General features: G+C 42.3%; 1 protein-coding gene across 4 annotated transcripts in view; it reads left to right on the forward strand.

The window, feature by feature from the left end:
• Positions 1 to 247: 247 nt before the first annotated feature.
• The window catches only part of LOC101941574 (nucleolar RNA helicase 2), a 28,777-nt gene continuing 10,225 nt past the window's right edge, over positions 248 to 18,799 (forward strand). The window contains exons 1-9 of one of the 4 annotated variants that reach the window (XM_042856942.2): positions 248 to 702; positions 2,259 to 2,534; positions 4,065 to 4,140; positions 7,465 to 7,643; positions 9,858 to 9,975; positions 10,902 to 11,087; positions 13,573 to 13,736; positions 14,077 to 14,226; positions 15,536 to 15,697. In XM_042856942.2, the coding sequence (XP_042712876.2) occupies positions 274 to 702; positions 2,259 to 2,534; positions 4,065 to 4,140; positions 7,465 to 7,643; positions 9,858 to 9,975; positions 10,902 to 11,087; positions 13,573 to 13,736; positions 14,077 to 14,226; positions 15,536 to 15,697 (1,740 nt within the window). In that variant the 5' untranslated portion in view covers positions 248 to 273. The remainder of the gene's footprint in view (positions 703 to 2,258; positions 2,535 to 4,064; positions 4,141 to 7,464; positions 7,644 to 9,857; positions 9,976 to 10,901; positions 11,088 to 13,572; positions 13,737 to 14,076; positions 14,227 to 15,535; positions 15,698 to 18,799) is intronic. The other 3 variants (XM_005297310.4, XM_042856943.2, XM_065553491.1) reach the window with 3 other exon arrangements.

Consider the following 18,799-nt stretch of genomic DNA (forward strand, 5'->3'; position numbering starts at 1 on the left):
AGACACTAGCTACACTGCAGGTGGGCGTCTCATCCCCCCAGCAGTGTGGGCTCGCGGGGAGTGGAACAGGCTTGTACGCGCGGGGGGCGGGCATCCCCAGCACCCACAAGCCATAGCTCTGCCCCTGCGGAGGGGGTAGGGGAAGCGCAGGGACGGTACGGCCCCGCCGGCTCCTTCTGAGCTGCGCCCCGCGAGGGGTGACGCGGGCGGCAGGGGCGGGCACTGGGCCAAGGGGCGGGTGCGCGCGGCGGCCGGGCCATCCAAGGGCGCTTGATGGGTGCAGCGTGCCGCACGCTGCTGTACGGAGCCGGGCGGCCGGGCGCAGGGGCTGCAGGACTCCCCGCCCTATTCTCCCGGCTCGCGCGAGGACCCGGCTCAGCGCGCCCCCCGCTCGCCCCCCGCTCGGTGCTACGGCTGCTCCAGCCCGGCGTTGCAGCAGGCGGCGCAGCGCCCTTCTCCCTCGGCCGGCGCTGGGGCTGGGCCCCGGCCTTCATCCCCTCGCCTCACTTCCTGTGCGCCGGCCCCGGGGCGGGGCTCGTTCCTTTCACCGCGGCCGCCGACCAGCGCAGCGGCTCCGTGCCCGAGCTCCACGGGGAACAGCCGGAGGAAATGCCCGCAGCCGCCCTCCTTGCAGCCGACAGCGAGCCTGAGACCGCCCTGGAAGGCGAGGCCGCCCGGACGGGCCGGAGGAGGAAGCACAAGGTACCGGCGGTGGAGGCGGAAATGTCGGGAAAGAGACGCCACCTAACCCGGGATCCCCGGGCGTGCTGGGTGCGGGGGCGCGAGCAGCCGGCTGGGTGGGGCCCGATCCCCGCCTGCCGGAGGGAGAACCGAGCCCGGGGGTCCCCGCACAGACACGTGTTGTGCCGGAGGCTCCTCGTGTTATTCGCCGCTTGGCCTCCATTGCTGCGCCACGTGGGCGCCTCGCCTCCTGATAGCGGCTGATGCCGCCGGGCTGAGTGAGCGGAGACCTCGGCACCGCTCGTTTGCCGTTGAACCATCAGCGGCGCCCGCCAAGCTGCCATCCCGATGGTCTGCCGCATTTCTGCCCGCTTGTCAGTCTACCAGGGGACGAGAAAGGTGCCAGCCCTGGACTGTGCCACACACAGGGCGTGTGTGTTCTCTAGCCAGAGGGGCTCCACCGAGCACGCCCTGCCTCCTTCCCCGGAAGGTGTCTGGCGCTTCGATGAGTTAAGAGTTTCCAGCGCTATATAGAGACTTCTAGGGTATATGTGTACTGCAGCTGGGAGATGTGATTCCCAGCGAGGGTAGAATCGCTCGGGTTAGCTCTGCTCTAAGTAGAGCTCTATAAACAGCAGTGTGGTCCTTGTGGCATGGACAGTGGCTTGTGTTAGCCAGACACCTGAGCTCAGAGCCAGGGCTTGGACTGGGACAGCTAGCATAAGCCATCGCCTGTGCCCCAATGTCCAGGCTGCTATTTTCAGAGCGTTAGTTTGAGCACTGCTAGTGTGAGTCTGTCTGCTGATGCTGGTCATCACATCTCTTCAGCTGCAGTGTAAACATACCGTCCTTTCAGATTATAACGTGTCCTCAGTTTGGTTATAGCACTTTTATACATACTAATCCCAACCCATCCCAAATGTCTGTGTGAAATGGAGATCTCTAAATGTCAGTGTCTAGAAGCTCAAGATTTGGTTTAATATCTTGGTCCAGTGGATAGGATAGGGCATTAGACTGGGACTCAGTAGAGAGTTCTGTTCCTGACACTGCCATTAATCTGCTGCATGAGATTGGGCAAATCACATCACTTCCTGCCTGTTTCCCCTCCCATCCTTTGTCTGTGGTGTCTGTTTTGATTGTACGTGCTTTGGGATAAGAAAGATGTGCCTGTACAGTGCCTAATAAAATAGAGTTCCAAACTCATTTGGGGCCTCTAGGGGCTTCCGTCATACAAATATTTACATATGGTAATCATGAGTGAGTAAACAGGTAGATGCATATGACACTAATTCATCCACTGTTAGCCTAGGAAGAATTTGGTTCTCCTCATATTCAATACTTAGTATTCAGTATCAGTCCTCAAGTAATCTAACTGTGACTGAAAATCCTCTTGCGATAGGGGGTGGTTTAATTAAAATGGGGTATGACCCTGCTGGAGAGATTCTGATGACAAAGGAATCCTGCTCTCCCTGAAGAAGATCGGGCATCACAGACAAAAAGTCTAAAGACCTTTTACTTTTCTTTATAGACTTAGACTTTTTTGTCCTTTTCTGTTTGATGTTGTTTTCTCTCTGAAGGATAAAAAGGAGAAGAAATCTAAACGCCGCAATAAATCCAAGGAGCTGAAATCCCAAACAGAGGAAAATGAGCTATCTGAAGATGACCTTGAGCCTCCTAAACCCAAAAAGAAGAAAAAAGTTAAAGAAAAAGTGGATCGAGAGATTGAAGAAAACAGCCCAGAGGACAAGGTGAAATCCTCGTCCATAAGCAATGGTGTTGTCCACTCAAAAGCTCAGTGTAATTCCAGCGAAGCATCAAGTGCGGAATATGACAGTGACCAAGAGCCAGTAAAGGTACACACTGAAACACTGAATTTTACCTGCTTTAAAAATGTAATTTACCAGTCTTGCTTGGTGGAAGTGCTCAGCACTGCTAGGAAATATCTTGTGTATCATCCCTGGTCCTAGCAGAGGATAATAGATTCTGTGCTCTACCTATAAGAGGCGCAGCACAGAATTCACAATCCAGGAGGAGGGGATGCTAAAGTGGCTTTAAGTTTAATCAACCTTTAAGCTCTCTTGTTTCTGATCTGCTCTGGTGGGTGGAGCAGCCCTGATGTACCTTGGGCTGCCTACGGTACAGCCTGTCCCCAGCTGACTGTAGGCAGCAGCTCTGCCAAGAATCTCTGCAGTGCTGTACAGTCCACATTGCCCTCTCCCCCTCACCCCCATCTCTACCAGGGTTTACAAATGGGTCCTCATAAGTCAGTTTATGGCTGTATTCCTCAGTACTTGCTCTGGAAACAATTCTCCCCATGCCAGGTCCAGGGCTTTTGGACCCCTTTGCCCTGCATAAAGGGGTCAAAATGCAAGGGGGAAATCTCACCATTGATCTGTAAATCCATCTCCTGCCAAGGAAGGATATATATGGTTTGTTTACACAGGTACATTTACTGACATGATCATACTGGTATATCTCAATGTAGTTGTATCTTATTCTGGAATAAGAGTGTGCACTTGGGGAGTTACGCTGGTATAATTAAGACAGTAAATTTTCCTGTCTAGACAAGCCCACAACCTCCATGCCAGAAAATATCTGACATTAATCTGATTTCATGCATCAGGCTGAGAAAGGAGTATTACAAAAAGAGAGCATGCCACTTATGGGAATGAGCATGGAGTGCTTTCAGTTGCTCTTTTCTGTTTGATCAGAGTCTTGTTGACAAGTTTCAGAGAGACCTTGCTCACTGAGTTCACCGCTTGTATATATTTCTGGGTCTTGCCGCTCTTCTATTTATTGCTTGTTACATAGGGAAGTATATGTCCATAGTAGAGTGTTTTTGTAGATCACCTGTAGTTTGTTTTCAATTTCTGTAGCAGAAGTTGGGTAACTAATTTCAAATCAGTCAATTTAGTGGCTAATTTAAATTAAAATGTTTATTTGCAAAATTTCTGAGAAAGTTCCATCATCCAGAAATGTTCTTTACTGGATAATATATGCTAATAGTGAATATGTGTTTGTTTTTGTTTGTTCTGCATTTGGCTTAACAATTTTCTAATGTTTTCCAGGGGTGAGTTAAAAAATATTAATTAGCAAAAGGAACACAAATAGTCCAAAATAGACATTCCTTTTAATGCCAAGTGTATATACACAATGTAATAGCAGCCTGAGGTGCAGGGGCCAAAGGTGGTTGCCCTGCATTTATCAAGGTTGTAAGATGACTTTGAGGGTCTCCTTTTCCCCCATGTACACAAAGGATCATGGGTGAGACTGTTCTGGAGAAGAGGGTTTTTTTTTTTCGGTTAAAATGTTGTGGAACTGAGTAGTATAGTAAACTGATTGTCTCCTTATGCCTAATCTGCTGCTTAATTTTAATTTAACAGCAGCTGACAGAAGAGGAGAGAGAAGGTGCCTTCTCTAATTTCTCTATCTCCAAAGAAACAACTGAGCTTCTTAAAGGTAACTTCTGTGGAGAAAAAATTTACTAACAAAAAGATGGGTTCCAAATAGATCGCAAGTATCTTTTTAAATACAGTAACTCCTCACTTAACGTCCTCCTGCTTAACGTTGTTTCAAAGTTACGTCGCTGCTCGTTTAGAGTTGTGCAATGCTCCCTTATAATGTTGTTTGGCTGCCTGCTCTGATCACTGCTTATAAGATTCTGTGGAATAGCAGTGACTTTACAAGGGAGCATTGCATAAGTTCCTCTTCTCCGCCTCCTCTCCCCCTCCCTCCCAGCGCTTAGGACTTTTGGGGGATGTGGGGCGGGGAAGGAGCGGGGATGCAGCTGCTCCTGGGAGGAGGTGGAGTGGGGGTGGGAAGAGGTGGGCCTGGAGTGGAGCGGGGACAGGAGGAGGCGGGCCTGGAGCATCCCCCGGCAAAGTCAGTGGCTGCTCTTCTCAGAGGAAGCGGCTGCTGCTGCTGCAAAGGTGCTTCCTAGCGTCCTTGCCTGCAGCGGGCTGTGTCTGTGTGGGTTAAGCCAGGGGCACTTCCCAACCACAGTACAGTATATAATGCCTTTTGTCTGCCCCCCAAAAATGTCCTTGTAACCTAACACCCCCCCGCCCCCCGCCTCCGCATTTACATTAAATATTATGGGAAAATTGGATTCGTTTAACATCATTTCACTTAAAGTTGCATTTTTCAGGAACATAACTACAATGTTAAGTGAGGAGTTACTGTAATTTGCCCAAAGCCATTCTGTGTTAGTGACACAAGCAGGGATGGAAACCAGAAGGCCTGACTCTCGCACCCCACTGTAACCACTAGGCACCTTTGCTCCCATTAATGAGGGTTTCACATTTACATGATTTCAAGTGCAGTCTCATCAAGGCAGAATTATTTCTTCAGTGATACAGTTGTTTCTAGATATAAACTGTGAGAAGACAGTTGTTTGTTTTTAGGGCTGTCAAGCGATTAAAAAGATTAATCGTGCAATTAAAAAAAATATTTGTGATTAATCGCGCTGTTAATAATATAATACCATTTATTTAAATATTTTAGTATGTTTTTTATATTTTCAGATATATTGATTTCAATTACAACACACAATACAAAGTGTACAGTGTTCACTTTATTTTTTATTACAAATATTTGCACAAAAGAAATGGTATTTTTCAATTCGCCTAAGACCAGTACTGTAGTGCAATCTCTTTATCATGAAAGTTGAACTTACAAATGTAGAATTTTTACAAAAAAACCCCCTGCATTCAAAAATAAAACAATGTAAAACTTTAGAGCCTACACGTCCACTCAGTCTTACTTCAGCCAATCACTCAGACAAACAAGTCTGGTTACAATTTGCAGGAGATAATGCTGCCCACTTCTTGTTTACAATGTCACCTGAAAGTGAGACTAGGCATTCGCATGGCACTGTTGTAGCTGGTGTCACAAGATATTTATGTGCCAGATGCGCTAAAGATTCATATGTCCCTTAATGCTTCAACCACCATTCCAGAGGACATGCATCCATGCTGATGATGGGTTCTGCTCGATAACGATCCAAAGCAGAGCAGACTGATGCATGTTCATTTTCATCATCTGAGTCAGATGCCACCAGCCGAAGATTGATTTTCTTTTTTGGTGGTTCGGGTTCTGTGGTTTCCGCATCTGAGTGTTGCTATTTTAAGACTTCTGAAAACATGCGCCACACCTCATCCCTCCCGGATTTTGAACAGCACTTCAAATTCTTAAACCTTGGATTGAGTGCTGTACCTATTTTTAGATATCTCACATTGGTATGTTCTGTGCGTTTTGTCAAATCTGCTGTGGAAGTATTCTTAAAACAATATGTTCTGGGTCATCATCCGAAACTGCTATAACATGAAATATATGGCAGAATGCAGGTAAAACAGAACAGGAGACATACAGTTCTCCCCCAAGGAGTTCAGTCACAAATTTAATTAACGAATTATTTTTTTAATGAGCATCATTAGCATGGAAGCATGTCCTCCAGAACGGTGGCTGAAGCATGAAGGGGCATATGAATGTTTAGCATATCTGGCACGTAAATATCTTGCAAAGCCAGCTACAAAAGTGCCATGCGAACGCCTGTTCTCACTTTCAGGTGACATAAATAAGAAGCAGGCAAGCAGTATTTCCCGCAAATGTAAACAAACTTGTTTGTCTGAGCTAAACAAGAAGTAGGACTGAGTGGACTTGTAGGCTCTAAAGTTTTACATTGTTTTGTTTTTGAGTGCAGTTATGTAACAAGAATAATCTACATTTGTAAGTTACGCTTTCACGATAAAGAGACTGCACTACAGTACTTGTATGAGGTGAATTGAAAGATACGATTTCTTTTGTTTATCATTTTTACAGTACAAATATTTGTAATAAAAATAATAATATAAAGTGAGCACTTTGTATTCCGTCTTGTAATAGAAATCAATATATTTGAAAATGTAGAAAAACATCCACACATATTTAATAAATTTCAATTGGTATTCTATTGTTTAATAGTGTGATTAGTCACAATTAATTTTTTGAGTTAATCGACAGCCCTACTTTTTTTCTCCTCTCATTAGCATTATGTTGTGAGGTTGTCACTTATATTGTCTACTGTAACTTCGTATCTGTTTCTGCATACTATTTTCTGAAAAACTATTCCATTTTGTATTTAAATTATCTTTATTAAATCAAATTTATAACTCATCATCTATCTCAACTTTTAGATCATTTGGCAGTTTTGATCTCTTCTTTCTGGCATTCTGCTATCCTAGATTAGTATACTCTGTGAATTTAATCACAATGGAGTTCACGCTATTTTGATCATTGAGTATTAGCAGAGTTTAAAGCAACGCACAGGAATCCATTTTAAACTTTCTTTGTTCTGAAGTCACACCATTAATAATTTGTATATACTACTGGCCAGTTTTTACCCACCCTAATGTTTTCCTCTTTGTACAGCATCTTTCAAACTTCTCCAAGTTTTAATGTGCGTCTGTGTTTAAAAACAAAAAAATCCCACAACCTTGACTGATATCAAAATCAGTTGCATGTACTGTTGCTTTCTGTACCAGACGTAGCAAAAAATAGTTGTTTACCCCAGATATCAAATCTTGCTCCGAGAAAAAGATAAAAAACTGCTTTGCCAAGTATAATAGAAATGAAAACAAATGTGTATTTACTGTTTGCACCCACTGTCAGATGTAGGATTTGCCATGATCTGTCTCATGAAATTGGTTTGCTTTTCATTATCATACAAAAGGGCTTTCAGGTGTCTGTCAGCCCATTGTGGGTTCACAGCACCTTTTAATAAAGGTATATGGAACTGTCTTGCAGCTCGAGGAGTAAAGTACCTGTTTTCTGTGCAAGCAAAGACCTTCCAGCCCATATATGATGGCAAAGATGTGATCGCTCAGGCTCGAACTGGCACTGGGAAAACGTTTTCTTTTGCTGTTCCTTTGATTGAAAAACTTCAGGGAGACACACTAGAGAGGAAGAGAGGCCGCACGCCAAAGGTAATTTAGCCACTTAAGGGTTCACTGATGGCTTAAATTATGGCAATATTTGAAAGTGATTTTATAATTGTTTTTGGTTCTTATTAAAAATATCACCTTCTTTCTTCCCACTTACTCGCTTTTTTAAATGTTCCTTCTGATCCTGGAACACATTCTTCAAAATAAGGTTTACAAAATGACGCTTCTTCGTAGTATCCTAATGATGACAAAATACATGGCTTCGTGATTCTGTGTGATTGCATTCATTGTGTAATATGCCTTCCCTCTTTTCAGCCTATCTGCTGTATTCATATGAGCATATACAAACATTCTGCTCTTAGCTGCCTAGTGAGCAGGTTTCTTGTATGGTTTGATACCTGTCCTACTCATAAAAATGAAGCAGACCAGCAAACTGGTGTTATCCCAAATCATTCTTGCCTCTGCATATAAACTCCAGGATGATACTTGCTTTTCCCCTCCACATTGGGACAGCTTAAGTTATGATTTCAAGTCCTGGCATAAATGTTCTTTATGCTTCTATTTAAGCAGGTTATTTAACTCATAATGCGCTATAAAGGGGTATTGTCAAGGTTGGTCTGTTTATAGTTAGACCAACCACCTTCGTTGCGGTTGTGGAATAAAAACACATCTCTTTCATCCTTCTGCCCTGCCTTTAGAGTAAACAGTATATAATATTGTCTGAAAGAGTATCAACCAGTGAATAATATTCTTGAAAATATCTTTTAACTCTTATAGGCTAACAATTGCAATTAATTTGGGAGGTGGGGAGAGTGATCGCTCACTAGAGTGCTTCAAACGTCAGTGTTTTATTTAAAATAAATTAAATAGCAGCTCTCTTGTTATCCCAAAATTTTGGTTCATGCACATTTTTGTCCTTTAATACTGAACTGTGCCTTGGTCGTCGTCATAATTTTAGAAAATATATAGATTTAGAGAGCTATCTTACAGTGTACAGTTCTTTTTGGACTATCTTAATTGTGCTGTCCTCAGCTGTTAAATCTGGTTGCCAGTCAGGAACAATGAGGCAACCTGATCTAGATAAATGAATACAGGATTGGGAGTCAGAAATTCCTGATTTTATAATCCCATTTCTGTTGCTGATTTGTGTAGCCTTGGGCAAGTCACTTGACCTCTTTGCGTCAATTTCTTGGTCTGTATTATGAGTCAGACACTTACCTCTCTTTCAGAAGTGTTTGAGAATTAATTACTAGTGTTTTAAAGTATTTCAGACTCCTAAATAAGTGTGAAGTATGTAACAGAAACACTGCTGTTAGGCAAGAAATATCAATGAAAGTTACATTTTTAAAAGGCTTCATTAGGTGTATTATATAATTCAAGGCATAACTATGGTGTAACTATTGCTAAACATTTAGTCGGCCTTAATTCATCCTCCTTAATGTTGGGGAGGAAAATGAGGCAAAAAGAATGGTCTGCACCATACTTCTGAAGGATCCGGAAATCCTAGAGAGATCTCTCTAATTCTATTTTCTGTACACTGTCATTTAGCAATGATACCAGAGTAACTGTTTTTATTAATCGTATTCTTGGTGCTTAAAACCTGGTTATGCTAACCTACGTGTCCTTGAAATGTGATAGCAACAAAATGGACATAGCAAAAAAACTATAACAGCAAGAATTAACACTGGATAACTAAGAAATTTCAACTAATAACCTGAGCAAATAAATGAATAGTAAATTTAAAAGTAAAGGTTCATGTAAGTGTGAGGCACTTTATCTAACCCATTCTGTGGGACATGTGACCCATACAATTGCAGGGGGCTCTCCTTTGATTTGCTCTGTGACCAAGATTAGTGGAAGGGGTCAGATCAGCTTTCAGTATTGCATAAATCTGGGTTCTGCCAGCTTTGACCCAAGCTTTCTTTGAGGTCCATAGCACTGGATAGCTCATTGTGGCTCCCAAGTCAATATCAGTGCTAGCTTGGAGAAAGCGATGCCTGTTCTGCTTGTTCATACTGTTTATGAAAGCCATGATGTACCAATTTCCTTCTGGCTGAGAGTGTGATCTGAATGATGAGCAGGAACTTGGATACCATTGTGATGAATGTGGCATAAAACCACAGGTGACTACTAACAGGAGAAAATTCAAGGGGGCAGTGTCAGATCAACTTTGCAGCACAACTTACCTGATAGGGTGGGGAATTTGGTACCAATCACCAAGTGGCTGCATTTCTGACGGTTTATCATTCTGTCCAGGTGCTAGTTCTTGCGCCAACGAGAGAGCTGGCAATCCAGGTAGCCAGGGACTTTAAGGATGTCACAAAGAAACTCACAGTGGCTTGTTTTTATGGAGGAACGCCATACAATGGACAAAGTAAGTACATGTTTAGAAGTTGCTTTGATATCCGCTCTTGTTTCATGAGAATCATTCAGGGAATAAAACTGGCTATTTTCCTTAAGGTTTCACTTCAGTAAAAAACTGAAATTATTTTAAAAAGAAAAGGCAGTTCAAGTTGGCTCCATCTCTACTAAAAGAATCCCAGGGGATCTCTATCGAAATGTATAATTTATTTTCTTCAAAGGTTATAACATTTCTTTTAAATTTATAAAGAAATAATCTTGTTCCTGAGTGTATGAACGCTAGGGCCAGATGACTGTCCAAGGAAAGCACAGTGCTCATTTTAAACTCCCAAGTGATGGTGTTCCAGTTTAGAGGGTAGTGAAACTGAACAAATCAATCCAGTTCTTGTCTATTCATTTGTCCCTGCCATCTTGTAATGTTGCTTTCAGCTTCAGTAGTTTGTGGCTCAGATACCTCTAATGTAATTGGAGAGTATGTTAAGGAGCTCAGCCTTGAACTTGCCACTTGACCTCAGCACTGTAGAGTGACAGCAAGAACTGCAGAAGAAATGATTGGATGTTTATTTATTTTTAAATAAAAAAGTGACCAAGTGGGAACTCAACTGGGAGAAGAGAGACTGTAAATTATGATGAAGTCCTGATGGCGTTAAATGCGAATTGAATGAAAATGAAGATTTTGGGCATTCTCATTAAGTTATCAGTTTTGGTTTTAGGATAGCAGTCCTTATAGAAAGCCACAGATCACCGCCAGACTCCTTTTACTTGTGACCTAAACTGATTTAATCCTGTCTCCAAAAGTGAAAGGTTAGGGCATTAACTACCTAGAGTATTACTGTATTAGAAGTATTACTGTAAATTGATAGTAGTTTACCAGCCCTAGAAATTCTGTGATCTCTAAGCATTCTTACACATGTGCTGTTTTTCTGCCCTTTGTTCCAGTTGAACATATTAGAAACGGCATTGACATCTTAGTTGGGACTCCCGGACGAATTAAAGACCACCTTCAGAATGGCAAGCTGGACCTTTCCAATGTGAAGCATGTTGTTTTGGATGAAGTTGATCAAATGTTGGACATGGGCTTTGCTGAACAAGTGGAGGAAATTCTAGCATTTGCTTACAAAAAAGGTAAATACTGAATTTATGTGAGTATTGCATTGTCTAAGAAAATTTTTCTGATATATAAGTGTGTGTATGTATATGTGTGTGTGTGTATATATTGGAATACTTTTTTGAAGGAAATGGTGGAAGCCTTATCAATTGAAACATTTGAAACTGACATGGTCAAAGCACTAGGAAATATAAGAACAAAAGAATGGCCACACGGGATCAAACCAAAGGTCCATCTAGCCCAGTATTCTGTCTTTCGACAGTGACCAGTGAGAGGTGCTTCAGAGGGCATGTACAAAACAGGCAATTATTGAGTGATCCATCCCCTGTCATCCATTTCCAACCTCTGGCAGTCAGAGGCTAGGAGCACCCTAAGCACGGTGTTGCATCCATAACCATCTTGACTAATAGCTGTTGATGGACCCATGAACTTATCTAGTTCTTTTTTGAGCCCAGTTATACTTTTGGCCTTCACAATATCCTCTGGCAATGAGTTCCAAAGGTTAACTATGTGTTGTGTGAAGAAGTACTTCCTTTTTTTTTTTTTAACCTGCTTCCTATTAATTTCATTGAGTGACCCCTGGTTCTTGTGTTATGTGAAGGGGTAAATAACACTTCCTGATTCACTTTCTCCACACCATTCATGATTTTATAGACTTCCATCATATCCCCCCTTATTTGTCTCTTTTTCAAGCTGAACAGTCCCATCTTTTTAATCTCTTGTCCATAGGGTATGTAACAGTTACCATTACTCATTTTTGTTGCACTTCGCTGTACATGTTCCACTTCTAATATTTTTTTTTTAAATGGGGCGACCAGAATTGCACGCAGTATTTGAGGAGTGAGCATTCCATGGATTGATATAGTGCATCATGATATTTTCTGTCTTATCTATCCCTGTACTAATGGTTCCCAACATTGTTAAATTTTTTGACTGCTGCTGCATATTGAGCACATGTTTTCAGAGAACCATCCACAATGACTCCAAGATCTTTCTTGAGTGATAATAGCTAATTTAGACCCCATCATTTTATATGTGTAGTTGAGATTGTTTTCCAATGTGCATTACTTTGCAGTTATCAACATTGAATTTCATCTGCCATTTTGTTGCCCTGTTACCCAGTTTTGTGAGACCACTTTGTAACTCTTCACAGTCTGTTTTGGACTTAACTATCTTGAGTAATTTTATATTGTCTGCACATTTTTGCACCTCACTGTTTACCCTATCTCTGGATCATTTATGACTATGTTGAACTGCACTGGTCCCGGTACAGATCTGTGGGGGACACCACTATTTACCCTTCTCCATTCTGAAAACTGATAATTTATTCCTACCCTTTGTTTCCCATCTTTTAACCAGTTAATGATCCCTTCCCTCTTATGCCATGACCACCCTTGTCCACATGTTTGTTGACCCTCTCATAGAATTCTAATAGATTGGTGAGGCATGATTTCTCTTTACAGAAGGCATGTTGACTTTTCTCCAACAACTTGTGTTTACCTGTGTGTCTGATAATTCTATTCTTTACTATAGTTTTAACCAGTTTGCCTGGTATTGAAGTTAGGTTTATTGGTCTGTAATTGCCAGGATTTCCTCCAGAATCTTTTTTAACAATTGTCACATTAAAAGCTGATTTATGTGATAGGCTACATTTCATACATATGTTGTAGAAAATGATTTGCATTGATAGAGGGTGGACTACCTAGAGGTCACCTGCATCTCTGTTCTAATGCGTGTTGATCCTGAGGGATCTATAAGAATAGGCTATGCATTTTGCAGTGACAGCTACTGAATGTTAAGCTGTCTTATTTGGAATAGGGCATCAAGTCCGTGTTGCATGATAATATAGTGAATGTGTTGAGCATCATGCTGAAAATAATAGTAAACCATCAGTTGAGTTCCTCCTTTTATCTTGCTCTGATTAAAATATTGGGAATTTTGCTATTGCTTAAATGCTATTGCTTAAATGGGGAGCAGTTTTGGTCCTGTTGATACTTAATCAATTTTTTCCCACTTTTAATCATTATACTTTGGTTATTGTAGCTGATCAGTATTAAAATAATATACTTCTCCATCTCCTATATAAACTTATTAGCCTTCTCAAAATTTTGAAAATTATGCTTATTGCTTTAAGTATCAGACGGGTAGCCGTGTTAGTCTGAATCTGTAAAAAGCAACAGAGGGTCCTGTGGCACCTTTAAGACTAACAGAAGTATTGGGAGCATAAGCTTTCGTGGGTAAGAACCTCACTTCTTGCATCTGGCACCTTTAAGACTAACAGAAGTATTGGGAGCATAAGCTTTCGTGGGTAAGAACCTCACTTCTTGCATCTGAAGAAGTGAGGTTCTTACCCACGAAAGCTTATGCTCCCAATACTTCTGTTAGTCTTAAAGGTGCCACAGGACCCTCTGTTGCTTATTGCTTTATAACTAGTCATTATAACATGGAATCTGTAATGAAACATCAGTTCTTATGTTGTAATACTACTTGGATTATTGATAGTGATGTGTTGTTTCAAAGATTCTGAAGACAACCCCCAAACACTGCTGTTTTCTGCAACTTGTCCACACTGGGTGTATGATGTGGCTAAAAAATACATGAAATCCGGATATGAACAGGTTGACCTTATTGGAAAGAAGACTCAAAAGACGGCTATGACTGTAGAGGTAAGTAGTTTTGTTACTGAGTAGTATAGGTGCTAGGGATACATAGTATGGATAACATGGGTTATGGTTCTGACCTTCAAAAGGTATGATATTACAGTAACTAAAGCTTAATTTTCTTTTGGCAGTGATTAAAATTAACATAAAGCTTTTTGAAAAGACAATTTTATGTTGGAAAACCAATATTTTTGTTTTGTTTTAGGGTTTTTTTATTTATTTTAAATAAAAACCTAAATATTTTAGAGGATTTTTTTAATCAAAATGTCTTTGTGTAAAGAAGTTTAGCTGATATCCTGCTGAATTACAGCAGATATAACATAGACATATTTTCTTTCCCTAACAGCATTTGGCTATAGAGTGTCACTGGTCTCAGAGAGCAGCAGTTATTGGGGATGTCATTCAGGTTTACAGTGGCAGTCATGGACGGACCATCATATTTTGTGAGACTAAAAAGGATGCAAATGAACTGGCCCTGAATGCTTCTATTAAACAGGTATTGATGTCTGAAAAGGTAGTCATGGTTGTAAACATCAAGGCTAGAAGTTCCTGAAATGAAGATGGGAGCGCAGCCATACAAATAGAATTTTATGGTTGTAGACTTCATGTTTTGTCAACAAGGCCATTTTTTTAGACATTTCAGAAAGCTGCAGGTTTCTCCTTGACCATAATGATAACTTATTTTTGGCTGCAAGATCCTTGGAGACAGGAACTTTATTTTTTGTGATTTGTACAATGCAAAACACATTGCTGACACTATACAATAAGAAATAATAATGGAATAGACATCAGAGCTGTTTGGTTTCCTGATTTTTACAACCATGCAACTCATCTGAATAATGAGTATTTGGGATACAGGGTATCCTATAAACACATTATGACATTTACCCTAAAACTGAAAGGCCTACTCACCCTCTTAAAAAAAACCAACTTCTTGAGCCATTAATTCAGGCCTTGTAGAGTATATTGAGCAGGCCTTCTGCACATAGATGAAATTTACCCATAATGAATAATAATCCTGGATTCTTACAGAGCAAATATTGTTTTGATGTTGAATGTTAAAATCAAGGAAAAGAGGGAATTGGGGAAGTGCATATATATTTAGTATTAAGTTAAATGTACAGGCTAGACATGCTTAGTTCTGTGGGCTTGCTTTTTTCTCTCCTACTTGTGCATGTAGAGATTCTGTGTAGTTCATTAACAGTAAACCAGCTAAATATGCTAATAACTTTAACAAGGTTGTGGAGTGACACACACAAACACTTGTGATTTTTATGCTAATATTAACCCTTTGAGGCTAGGTGAGTGTGAACATCTGTGTTGTATTTAATAAATTCTGCTTTTGCATACTGTATTGAGAATTCCCACTTCTAGATCCTGATCTCTTCCCCATTAGACAAATTTAGGCACCACCTCTTTTCTTGCAAATACCAGAGGCAGTTCAGACTTGTCAGTTGGGCTTGGCCATGTTGCTGACAACTTTGTTCCATATTCTCTCTTGCCTGTGGGGAGCTCTTCTGGGCAGGGAACTTGGTCTTGATTCTCATCTCATACTGGTGTTCTATTTTAAGTTTTTGTATCTTCAGTGGAGTTACTCCTGAGTTACAACAGTGAAAGTGAAATCAGGATCAGGTCTTGTCTTCATATCGCCTGTAAAGCATGTAGCACCACAGTTGGTGCTATCTACTGCTGTGAACAGTGTTTGGGGTTGTGAGGAACAGCAAATTGTGCTAACGTTGTCATTGGGTTGCTGCTGCATAGATACCTGTGTTGGATGAAGTCTTAATGATCTGTTCTTTTGACAGGATGCCCAGTCATTGCATGGTGACATTCCACAGAAACAGAGAGAGATCACGTTAAAGGGTTTCAGAAATGGAGCATTTGAAGTTTTGGTTGCAACCAATGTAGCTGCCCGTGGTTTAGATATCCCTGAAGTTGACCTGGTCATACAGAGTTCACCCCCAAAGGTAAGAAACGGGTATGCTTTATTGAATATTATATCTTCTGAAGCCCTTTTTCAATATTTCTAAATCTATTTTGAATTCCATGTATTTTTCCAGTGAAATATCAGATTGTATGAATCCTTTATTCATAGATTCTAGGGCTGGAAAGGACCTCAAGAGGTCATTGAGTCCAGTCACCCGCCCTCATGGCAGGACTAAATACTGTCTAGACCATCCCTGATAGACATTTATCTAACCTACTCTTAAATATCTCCAGAGATGGAGATTCCACAACCTCCCTAGGCAGTTTATTCCAATGTTTAACCACCCTGACAGTTAGGAACTTTTTCCTAATGTCCAACCTAAACCTCCCTTGCTGCAGTTTATGCCCATTGCTTCTTGTTCTATCCTTAGAGGCTAAGATGAACACATTTTCTCCTTCCTCCTTATGACACCCTTTTAGGCTAGGTCTACACTACCCGCCTGAATCGGCGGGTAGAAATCGACCTCTCGGGGATCGATTTATCGCGTCCCGTTGGGACGCGACAATCGATCCCCGAATCGACGCTCTTACTCCACCAGCGGAGGTGGGAGTGAGCGCCGTCGACAGAAAGCCGCAGAAGTCGATTTTGCCGCCCTCCTCACAGTGGGGTAAGTCGGCTGCGATACATCGAATTCAGCTACGCTATTCACGTAGCTGAACTTGCGTATCTTAAATCGACTCCCCCCTGTAGTGTAGATGTACCCTTAGATACCTGAAAACTGCTATCATGTCCCCTCTGTCTTCTCTTTTCCAAACTAAACAAACCCAGTTCTTTCAGCCTTCCTTCATAGGTCATATTCTCTAGACCTTTAATCATTCTTGTTGCTCTTCTCTGTATCCTCTCCAGTTTCTCCACATCTTTCTTGAAATGCGGTGCCCAGAACTGGACACAATACTCCAGTTGAGGCCTAACCAGCGCAGAGTAGAGCGGAAGAATGACTTCTCATGTCTTGCTCACAACACACCTGTTAATGCATCCCAGAATCATGTTTGCTTTTTTTTTTGCAACAGCATCACACTGTTGACTCATATTTAGCTTCTGGTCCACTATAACCCCTAGATCCCTTTCTGCCGTACTTCTTTCTAGACAGTCTCTTCCCATTCTGTATGTGTAAAACTGATTGTTCCTTCCTAAGTGGAGCACTTTGCATTTGTCTTTGTTAAACTTCATCCTGTTTACCTCAGACCATTTCTCCAATTTGTCCAGATCATTTTGAATTATGACCCTATCCTACAAAGCAGTTGCAATCCCTCCCAGTTTGGTATCATCTGCAAACTTAATAAGCATACTTTCTATGCCAATATCTAAGTCGTTGATGAAGATATTGAACAGAGCCGGTCCCAAAACAGACCCCTGCGGAACCCCACTTGTTATACCTTTCCAGTAGGATTGGGAACCATTAATAACTACTCTCTGAGTACGGTTATCCAGCCAGTTATGCACCCACCTTATAGTAGCCCCATCTAAGTTGTATTTGCCTAGTTTATTGATAAGAATATCATGCGAGACCGTATCAAATGCCTTACTAAAGTCTAGGTATACCACATCTACCGCTTCTCCCTTATGCACAAGACTCTTTATCCTGTCAAAAAAAGCTATCAGATTGGTTTGACATGATTTGTTCTTTACAAATCCATGCTGGCTATTCCCTATCACCTTACCACCTTCCAAGTGTTTGCAGATGATTTCCTTAATTACTTGCTCCATTATCTTCCCTGGCACAGAAGTTAAACTAACTGGTCTGTAGTTTCCTGGGTTGTTTTTATTTCCCTTTTTATAAATGGGCACTATATTTGCCCTTTTCCAGTCTTCTGGAATCTCTCCTGTCTCCCATGATTTTCCAAAGATAATAGCTCAGGGGTAGGCAACCTTTCAGAAATGGTGTGCTGAGTCTTCATTTATTCACTTTAAGGTTTCGCGTGCCGGTAATACATTTTAACGTTTTTTTAGAAGGGGTCTCTCTCTAAGTGTATATTATATAACTAAACTAATTGTTGTATGTAAAGTAAACAAGGTTTTCAAAATGTTTAAGAAGCTTCATTTAAAATTAAATTAAAATGCTTATCTTATGCTGCCAGCCTGCTCAGCCCACTGGGTGGGGGGTTCAGGGCAGAGGGCTGGGGTGTGAGGAGTTGGGGGGGTGCAGGGCAGAGGGATGGGTGTGTGTTGGGGTGGGGAGGTGCTCCCAGCCCCCTGCCCTGAGCAGCTCATGGCAGGGGGCTGGGAGGGATATGACCTGTTCCACCCCCTTCCCCCAGGCCGGTCCCTACCTCTCTCTGCCTGCTCTACAGAGCAGCCAGCAGGCTGCCCTCGGCTCTGCTCCTCTGGGAGGAGGAGGGGCCGGAATGCACCACGTTGTGGGAAGAAACGGGCGGGGGGGGGGGGGAGAGGAGAGCGTGACTGCCGCAGGACCAAGCTTCTGCCTCCTGCCCCCCGCAGGGGAGAGCGGTGGGCGGGGGGGCTGAGTGGGGCGGGGGGCCGGGACCCCCTCCCCACTGCTCTCCCCTGCGGGGGCAGGAGGCAGAAGCTTGATCCTGCGGCAGCCAAGCTTCCCCCTCCCCCTTCTTCCCACAGCGTGGTGCATTCCGGCCCCTCCGCCCCTCCTCCTCCTCCTCAGTGGGCAGCAGCGTGCCACTCAGAATCGGCTCGCATGCCATGTTTGGCACCCGTGCCGTAGGTTGCTGACCCCTGTAATAGCTAGAGGCTCAGATACCTCCTCTATTAGGTCCTTGAGTATTCTAGGATACATTTCATCAGGCCCTGGTGACTTGCAGACATCTAACTTTTCTAAGTGATTTTTAACTTGTTCTTTTTTTATTTTATCTTCCAAACCTACCCCCTTCCCATTAGCATTCACTATGTTAGGCATTCCTTCAGACTTCTCGGTGAAGACCGAAACAAAGAAGTCATTGAGCATCTCTGCCATTTCCAAGTTTCATAAGAACATACATAAAAACATAAGAACAGCCGTACCGGGTCAGACCAAAGGTCCATCTAGCCCAATATCCTGTCTATCAACAGTGGCCAATGCCAAGTGCCCCTGAGGGAGTGGACCTAACAGGCAATGATCAAGTGATCTCTC

This window comes from Chrysemys picta, chromosome 7 (genome assembly GCF_011386835.1).
Source record: "Chrysemys picta bellii isolate R12L10 chromosome 7, ASM1138683v2, whole genome shotgun sequence".
Classification (NCBI taxonomy): Eukaryota; Metazoa; Chordata; order Testudines; family Emydidae; genus Chrysemys; species Chrysemys picta.